At 47.1% G+C, this 9702-nt stretch overlaps 1 protein-coding gene across 3 annotated transcripts; it reads right to left on the bottom strand.

The window, feature by feature from the left end:
• Positions 1 to 4098: 4098 nt before the first annotated feature.
• On the bottom strand, positions 4099 to 8981 carry LOC144601364 (prolactin-releasing peptide receptor-like). 3 transcript variants are annotated; one of them, XM_078413433.1, is made up of 2 exons: positions 8055 to 8981; positions 4099 to 7325 (listed from the first exon to the last, which is right to left on the bottom strand). In XM_078413433.1, the coding sequence occupies exon 2, from the start codon at positions 7279 to 7281 to the stop codon at positions 6214 to 6216; it is 1068 nt and encodes a 355-aa protein (XP_078269559.1). In that variant the 5' UTR covers positions 7282 to 7325; positions 8055 to 8981; the 3' UTR covers positions 4099 to 6213. The 3 variants fall into 3 exon arrangements, with proteins under 3 accessions (XP_078269559.1, XP_078269561.1, XP_078269560.1); XM_078413435.1 differs by having other exon boundaries at positions 4099 to 7322; positions 8501 to 8981; XM_078413434.1 differs by lacking the exon at positions 8055 to 8981 and adding an exon at positions 7631 to 7751.
• Positions 8982 to 9702: the final 721 nt, after the last annotated feature.

Genomic DNA, 9702 nt, shown 5'->3' with positions numbered 1-9702 from the left:
TTTCGAGGAAAATGGGCCAAACATGGGCAGGTAAGTCTAGTGTAGAGCGATAATCTTGATCAGGGTCAACTTGGGCTGAAGGACCTGTTCCTGAGCTGGATAATTCGATGGCTCTAATAATCAAGCATTCATTTTATTTATTGTCACCACACAAGTCTTGTCCCATTCCAACTGCACATGTACCCAGTATTTTACTTCCAATTTGTCGTACAAGGCTGAGTTATTTTGCTCAGTTCTGGATTAGTTCCACTGAGTTCCAATTCCATTTAGTTTAGTACTACTTTAAACCATAGTTACTTACACTAGTTACTTACACTGAAACAGTGAGTCCACCATATTTGACTACACAAGAAACAGAAAGGAGTCAGACACAAACCCTTGAGCTCAATCTGTACCTCCATTTTTATTACATAGCACTCCTTACAAATATGATCAATGTCTTTCCCATTTCTTCTATGTCATCCTTAATGTTTCTGATATAAACCATTTAGGTTTGTAAGAATGTATATTTTGAGATACTGTATCCAAGAATTTGAGATACTGTATCCAAGATGTTTACAATAATATCATACAGCTTCTCCAATGGTACTCTGAATGAACAGAAAAGCATCTATGGTTAACCACTTTCTAAAGCAATTATATGCATTATATTATTCCTGCTTTGTTCCTGATGAGCCATTCCATTATTGTGCACAGCTAGAAAACATAATAGGTCATTCAGCCCATTGAATCTATGCTGGCTCTCAAAACATTCTCACTGGCCCTCTAATTTTTCCTGTAATCTATTCCCTGTACAAACCCTCCAGTTTCTACCATCCACATACACTAGCACCAGTTTACCGTGGCCAATTAACCAGCATGACGTTGGGATGTGGTGACATGGAAACCCATGTAGGGCATGCAAACTCCACACCAACAGCATCCAAAGTCAGGACTAAACCAGGGTCTCTGGCAACCCGACTGGCTGTGCCTCCCATTAATCCTCTGCATGAAGACTGATTGTAAGTCTGTTAGATTGCTTTGATATTTGCCATTTAGAAAGCCTTACAGCGCAAGGAACACCAGAAATGACTGCCTGGACATGTCTTATTAAAAAAAACACATCAGAGGACATGAAAGAGCATGCGAGTTGCAAGTTGAATGTGTGTTCCCAGCATAGCACTTTCTGTCTTGAAAAGGAGTTTTATAGTTCAGGTTTTTAGTATCATGTCATCATTGGGATGTGGTCAACACTGCCCACGTGTTTTCTCTTCTAAGTTCATAAGTTATAGGAGCAGCATTAGGCCATTTGGCCCATCAAGTCTACTCCACCATTCAATCATGGCTGATCTATCTTCCCCTCTCAACCCCATTCTCCTGCCTTCTCCCCATAACCCCCGACACCCGTATTCATCCAGAATCTGTCGATCTCTGCCATAAATAGACATTGTACAGGCTGAAGATAGACGCAAAATGCTGGAGTAACTCAGCGGGACAGGCAGCATCTCAGGAGAGAAGGAATGTATCAGATTTTGGGTCGAGACTCTTCTCAACCAGAAATGTCACCCATTTCGTCTCTCCAGAGATGCGCCCGCTGAGTTACTCCAGCATTTTGTGTCTATCTTTGATTTAAGCCAGCATCTGCAGTTCTTTCTTACACGTTGTACAGGCTGCATTGGGCGTAAAAACCAGTATAAGGCAGAGTAAAGTTGATTGCGTACTTCAATCATTGGCTTGTGTGCTGTTCAATGACAGGCTAGGAAAAGGATTGTGATTGACTCCCACACTCACGTTTTATGGAACTGTCCTCCATGTACTGTTCTCAACATCACAAAAGAAACTGCAGCAGTTTCAGCCTTCAAATTTGTTTCCCCCCCATTTCACCTTCAAATTGTACAGAGACTGCTGAGACTTCTGTTACACTTCCACCACTGGCTCAAATGCTGCTGGCATTGATCACCTTAATACTTTTGTTTTCAATGAGGAAGGGAACAAATTTAGCCCGGTAATGTTGGAAGAGCTCTTTATATACGTAGAAAATACAATAATATAATTGATCGTTCATAATTAGGGTGCAATTAGGCATAAAAAGAAACAGAAAGGATACATTTCTGGTGGGCTACAGCCAGAAATGGCAGAGAACGGCACAGTGGAACGGCGGTGGAGTTGCTGCCTTACAGCGCCGGGGATCCGGGTTCCATCCGGACCACGGGTGCCCTCTGAATGGAGTTTGCACGTTTCCCCTGTGACCGCATGGGTTTTCTCCAGGTGTTCCGGTTTCCTCCCACACTCAAACGATGTGCAGGCTTGTAGGTTAATTGGCTTCTGTAAATTGTCCATAGTGTGTACGATGGAACTAGCATATGGGTCATCACTGGTCCATGTGGACTCGATGGGCCGAATGGCCTGTTTCCACGCTGTATCTCTAAACTAAACTAAGCAGTCAGTTTTGCAATGAATTTGGAGGACAATTCAACAGTCAAATGTCTAGATTGTTTAATTGTCATGTGAACCAACAACAGATATTGAAATACTTGCAATAGCATAACCGGCCTGTAAACACAGTACTCATGGATAATGTGTAATAAACAAAAATTCAATTCAGCAGAATCCAATGATTCTGGGTTTCCACACAATTTGGAGGGTGTTTATCGCCCTTTGGTAGAATGCCATGCTGCCTTTGCTAGTGGAACTCTGTGACAGGGTCTAACCTACAATATTCATGATGAGTTGAAGCACAGGAAAATGGAAATACAATGCCGAGAAGAAGCAGCATGATCCTGTCGGAGTATTGAAGACTTTGCCTCAATTAAATTGTACAGAGCAGGAACGGCTTTCATGCAATGTGCATCTCGTTATATCTGGCAGGGATGCATTGGTCATCTTTCAATGGGCTCTTTACTGTTAGTCAAAACCGAACAATCTGTGTGCTGCTGAAGGCCTTGAACGGGTGCAACGTTACAGGATGTGAGGCATTCAGTGTGATCCTCAAGGGTGCACTGTTTGTCGCATCAGTGATTTCATGGATTATGAGTAGTTTTATCGATTATCATTGCTTTAAGGATTATCGGTCGTTTTAGACTATTGATTGTTTATGTACAATCGGTAGTTTTGTAGATTATCAATGGGTTTATGGAATATCAGTAGTTTATGGATTATCAGTAGTTTATAGATTCTGCGTTTATGAATTATTTATGGGTTTAGGGATTATTTGTGGTTTTATGGATTATCGGTCATATTATTGATTACTTATTGACTATCGGTAGTTTTGTAGTTTATGGACTATCAGTAGATTTATCGATTATTGGTGAATTAATGGAATATCAATGAGTCTAAAGAAGGACTCCCACTCGAAACGTCACTATTCCTTCTCTCCAGAGATGCTGCCTGACCCGCTGTTACTCCAGCCCTTTGTGTTTAATATCGGTGGTTTATGGATTATCGGTGAATTTGTGGATTATCGGTGGGTTTATAGATTACCGTTGGTTTGTGGAGTATCGTTAGTTTTCATGGATTACCCTACCACAGATTGAGTGCCCCATTGCTTACAGATCGATTCCCTCAAAGCGGAGCGAGAATCGCTGGGAGAATTATCTCATTCCGAAAACCCACTGGTCGGATGGAAATGAAACACACTCGGGGAACGGAAAGTGTGTGGGGGGTAGGAGAGTGGGGGTGGGGGACAACGCAGGCAATCTGACTGAAATTTATCCACCGGCTTTTATTCCAGTTGACAATACATCAATGATCCACCCGACAAGAGAGGATGAGCCGCGACACCGAGAAGCGGACGGCAGCCAAAGATGCCTTCGGAATAGGAAACCGACATATTTAAACCCGGGAGACGTCTCATCGCTGCCCAGCTTCATTTGATGGACACAGAGCCCCGGGGTTGGAGAGAGCAGGGCAGCTTCATAAGTGGTTCCTCCCTCTCACAAGTGGAGTCGGGTCGCAACGAAACTCGTCTTCGCGTGAATCAATCTTGATATATAACAAGTGTTGCCATCTGTTCCGCTGTAGCTCCGACTGAAACCATAACAGCTCCTCTGATGAACTATGTTTATAATAAAGATCGACGAAATTAATACTTACACCGCCCTGCAGTCCACAAAAGAAGTTTAATACTTTTATAACACATTTTATTCGCGGTTTATAAATACAAATGGTATTTTACACTATTTACTTTCCCTTCAATTGTTGCCACGGCTGCTGTGAATGTAGAATGTCCACCACAAAATCTGGGACACGACAACTCGGAGATACTGTATTCGGGCTCACAGTCTTTGTTTGAGCCTTTGATTAAAAAAAAGCCGAGGGTTGGACCCAAGCGAGTAGGAAGGGTACTCCTGGGGTCTCAAACGGTGAAGACTGCTTCATAGAACATAGAAACATAGAAAATAGGTGCATGAGAAGGCCATTCGGCCCCTCGGGCCAGCAGCGCCATTCAATATGATCGTGGCTGATCATCCAAAATCAGTATCCCGTTCCTGCTTTCTCCCCATCTCCCTTGATTCCTTTAGCCCTAAGAGCTATATCTAACTCGCTTGAAAACATCCAGTGAATTGGCCTCCACTGCCTTCTGTGGCAGAGAATTTCACAGATTCACAACTCTCTGGGTGAAAAAGATTTCCCCCGTCTCCGTTCAAAATGGCCTACCCCTTATTCTTAAACTGTGACCCCTGGTTCTGGACTCCCCAACATCGGGAACATTTTTCCTGCATCTAGCCTGTCCAATCCCTTAAGAATTGTGTATATTATATGTTTCTATGCTTCCCCCAGCACGCTCTATATTAGGGCATTTCTATCTTGATCCTGCCTCCCTCCCCCGGCCCTTCCACAGACTGATGTGCCACATCGATATACAGTACGTACACACACACACACGTTGGAGGAAATGCAGGGGGAACAAGAGGAAACCTGTCCCAAAGGAAACCCGAAATAAAAGATGAAAATGCTGGCAATATTCAGGGTCTGTAGCAGGAGAAGCAATAGACAATAGGTGCAGGAGGAAGCCATTCGGCCCTTCGAGCCAGCACCGCCATTCAATGTGATCATGGCTGATCATTCTCAATCAGTACCCCGTTCCTGCCTTCTCCCCATACCCCCTGACTCCGCTATCCTTAAGAGCTCTATCTAGCTCTCTCTTGAATGCATTCAGAGAATTGGCCTCCACTGCCTGCTGAGGCAGTGAATTCCACAGATATACAACTCTCTGACTGAAAAAGTTTTTCCTCATCTCCATTCTAAATGACCTACCCATTATTCTTAAACTGTGGCCCCTGGTTCTGGACTCCCCCAACATTGGGAACATGTTTCCTGCCTCTAACATGTCCCACCCCTTAATAATCTTATAGGTTTCGATAAGATCCCCTCTCATCCTTCTAAATTCCAGTGTATACAAGCCTAGCCGCTCCAGTCTTTCAACATATGACAGTCCCGCCATTCCGGGAATTATCCTAGTAAACCTATGCTGCACGCCCTCAATAGCAAGAATATCCTTCCTCAAATTTGGAGACCAAACCTGCACACAGTACTCCAGGTGTGGTCTCACTAGGGCCCTGTACAACTGCAGAAGGACCTCTTTGCTCCTATACTCAACTCCTCTTGTTATGAAGGCCAACATTCCATTGGCTTTCTTCACTGCCTGCTGTACCTGCATGCTTCCTTTCAGTGACTCATGCACTAGGACACCCAGATCTCGTTGTAGGTCCCCTTTTCCTAACTTGACACCATTCAGGTAATAATCTGCCTTCTTATTCTTACCACCAAAGTGGATAACCTCACACTTATCTACATTAAACTGCATCTGCCATGCATCCATCCGCTCACACAACCTGTCCAAGTCACCCTGCAACCTCATAGCATCTTCCTCACAGCTCACACTACCACCCAGCTTTGTATCATCTGCAAATTTGCTAATGGTACTTTTAATCCATTCATCCAAGTCATTAATGTATATTGTAAATAGCTGCGGTCCCAGCACCGAACCTTGCTGTACCCCACTAGCCTGCCATTCTGAAAGGGACCCATTTATCCCCACTCTTTGCTTCCTGTCTGCCAACCAATATTCTATCCATGTCAGTACCCTACCCCCAATACCATGTGCTCTAATTTTGCCCACTAATCTCCTATGTGGGACCTTGTCGAAGGCTTTCTGAAAGTCGAGGTACACCACATCCACCGACTCTCCCCTGTCAATTTTCCTAGTTACATCCTCAAAAATGTCGGGTGTATTTACAACACCCTGCTGGCCATCACACAGTGAACCGTCGGAGCCACCTTCTGGCCCTGCCAACTGAACATCTTCTTGAGTTCCCCTCTGAAACTGTCGTGGAGCCAGGCGTAGATGAAGGCGTTGTAACAGGCGGAGCTCATCGCCAGCCAGTGGCACAGCAGCTGGATCAGGTTGAAGTGCTGCTTGTCGATCAGTTTGATGTCCATGTCTTTGATCAGGTTGAAGAGGTGCAGAGGGAGCCAGCACAGGCCGAAGACGGCCACCACCAGCACCAGCAGACGGAACGTCTTCCTGCGCCTAGTCCGGTCCCACTCGGCTTGAGTCTGGGTTGTGTTGCCCGGCACCACTCTGTTCTTCAGCTTGACCGAGATGCGCAGGTAGGACAGGGAGATCAGCGTGAAGGGCAGCAGATAGGTGACGGCCAGGGTGCTGTAAGCATACAGGAGGCGGCGCCTTCTCATCCCCAGCCAGAACTCCTCGCAGATGGTGAGTCCCTGCTGGGGGAACTCCACGTAGTAAGTGTGGACCAAGGCCGGGGCAGCCAGCAGGCAAGCGAGCATCCAGATAGTCCCCAGCAGGTAGGCGCAGCTGGGGATGGTCAGCCTCCGCTTCAGAGGGTGCACTGTGGCACGGTAGCGGTCCATGGCTATCACGGTCAGAGTGAAGACTGACACGCACACTGTGACCGGCTGCATCAGGAACACGAAGTAGCAGAGGAAGCGGCCGTAGAGCCAACCCCGCGGCTCGAAGGCGTAAGCCAGGGTGAAGGGCACGCAAGTGGCGCACATCAGCATGTCGGAGAAGGCCAGGTTGCCCAGGAGGAAGTTGGTGATGTTGTGCATCCTCTTGGTCTTGCAGATCACGTAGATGAGCAGGTAGTTGCCGAAGATGCCGATGAAGACCACCAGGCCGTAGCAGGGGATGATGAGGGGCTTGAAGGACTGGATGAGCTGGATGCCCTGAAACTGCGCCGTCAGGTTCCCTAGTTCCCCCAACAGCCTCTCCTGGGCAGTCAGGTTATCCACGTAGTCCTGCCAACCCTCCGCCCCCGGCGGCTGCTCCTCCATGGTCAGCTCCACAACGCCCTGGATCTCCAAGTCACAACGCCCTGCTTTGGTTTCAAACAATGAAAAGAAAACAACATTTACCTTCTATTCGAAATAAGTCACCCCCCCCCAAACCCCCCAACCCCGAGTATGAAGTATGGTCCCGAAAATAAGTGTATGAAGAAACTGCAGATGCTGGTTCACACCGAAGATAGACCTCAAAATGCTGGAGTAACTCAGCGGGACAGGCAGCATCTCTGGAGAGAAGAGACGGGCGACGTTTCGGGGTCGGGGCTGAACAAGGGTCTCGACCAGAAACGCCACCCATTCCTTCTCTCCCTAGGACAAGTGTCCAAGTCCTCTTACTTACATACTGGCTGTTTCTTTCCGTCTTCGTAAAAACACAGTCTAAACACAGCGGACACCGTCTAAACAACGACTCTCACAACCACACCACTGACGATACGTCGCTTGTCCATCCCCTTCCCCGAGTGTTGTCTGACCCGCTGAGTCCCTCGAAAATACTTGGTCTCTCTCTCTCTCTCTCTCTCTCTCTCTCTCTCTCTCTCTCTCTCGTCTGACTGCTCAGCTCCTCGACCTTCCTCGAATCCCACCTCATATAGAATGAACTGGAAAGCCAATCTAGAATTTCTCAGTATTTATCTCAGCACAGTACGAGTACAACACCAATCCCAGGGACACAACGTTATATCCTATATTAACACGTAGGCGAACGATCACATCTTAATCTCATATTCAGGTGGATAAATACTTTTCAAGTCCAAAATACTTACCGATTTTGTTTCGAAATTTTGGCTCGGCTGGGTACAATGCGGGAACATTAAAACAGGTCTAAAGAAGTGTCTCGACCCGAAACGCCACTCATTCCTTCTCTCCGGAGATGCTGTCTGTCCCGCTGAGTAACTTCAGCTTTTTGTGTCTATCTTCGGTGTAAGCCAGCATCCGCAGTTCCTTCTTACACATTAAAATTGGTGTTCGAGTTCTCTTATTTGCGCTTATACTGGCTGGTTCCTTCCCCTTAGTAAATCCCCCCAGTTAAAGCACGTTCAGTGGATGCGACTCTTTCCGTTACAGCTTTCAATTCTCTCTTTCTACCGATCCGGGCTCTCTCGGTCCTGTGTCTAGACACACACACACACACTGTGTCCAGACACACACACACACTGTGTCCACCACCTCCAGTTAGAGGCGCGTTGATTGACCTTCGTCCATGCTTTACCTCGATTACATTTTCAGCGATGACATTCTCAATCATGCTTTCCAGCTGGAGAATCAAATGAAAAAAAATATTTGTTCAGGCTTAACTTCTAACTTTGGTTCCACAGTACATACAATTCCTTGTCTGTCGCCAGCCGAATTATATTGAGCGAATAGTTCACGCAGAGAAAAATCAAACCATTGGAATAACAAGACCGGGGATAGAAAGAGGCTGGGTGGAGTCTGCAGACAAATGCTTGAAGGTGTCAGTCCCATCTGAGATGTCTATTCCTTCTGAATGAAAATCCAACACGGAAGGATGTTGAAGAACATAATAACCAAGGCTACGGTATCTGTGATCTGGTTGCTTCCATGTTCTTGTCTGATCCGCGTTCCCATTGGAATCCTTATTCCAAAAATATACCGATCTCAGGCCTGAGCCAGTGACACAAGAGACTGCAAAAAAACCAAAAACAGCTGGAGGGACTCAATCCGCCAGACAGCGTCTGCGGATCCCATCGCGAACCCGGCCGCCTCCAGACTGGGCTTCTGACACCGCCGCCCTCCCCCTGCCTCTGATCGCACCACATCCCCCAACCCCTACACCAGCCCCCATTGGCGTCTCTCCTCGGAGCACCCTTCTTCCCACCAGGGTATCCCCTACCAGCATTCCCCCCGCCCCCTCCACACCCCACTCCAGCCCTCTTCTGATTCTGACCCCAGCTCCAACTCTGCCCCAATGCGTACACCCCCCACCACTCACTGATGCTGCCTTTGGTCTTCAGCAGTGGCCTCGCCTTGGTACCCCTGTGCCAAGGCGAATCCTCCATGATGTCCATCTCTTCTTCTGCTCTCTCCACCTCCGTGCCTATTTCTTGGGCAAGAGGTCCTTGCCCCCCTTGCCCCGCGGATGACCCTTTATCCTGTCTCATTGACCATCTGTTGCCGGCCCCACATTGTGGAGCATTTTCTTACTGCCATCTACTTTCAATCTGAAGAAGGGTCCCGACCCGAAATGTCGCCCATCCTTTTTTCCCCAGAGATGTTGCCCGACCCCTGACCCGCTGAGTTACTCCAGCACGTTGCGTCTATCTTTGGCATAAACCAGCGTCTGCAGTTCCTTTCTACACACTTATCCACCTATCCCTCGTCGGCTCTTGCACCACCCCCACCCCTTCCTTCCTGCTGTGAATAGCTTCAGTACTGAGGTCTTCCAATGGCCAT

The sequence above is a fragment of the Rhinoraja longicauda genome, chromosome 16 (genome assembly GCF_053455715.1).
Source record: "Rhinoraja longicauda isolate Sanriku21f chromosome 16, sRhiLon1.1, whole genome shotgun sequence".
Lineage (NCBI taxonomy): Eukaryota > Metazoa > Chordata > Chondrichthyes > Rajiformes > Arhynchobatidae > Rhinoraja > Rhinoraja longicauda.
The sequence above is the reverse complement of the archived record's forward strand: the minus strand, read 5'-3'. Positions and strand labels throughout refer to the sequence as shown.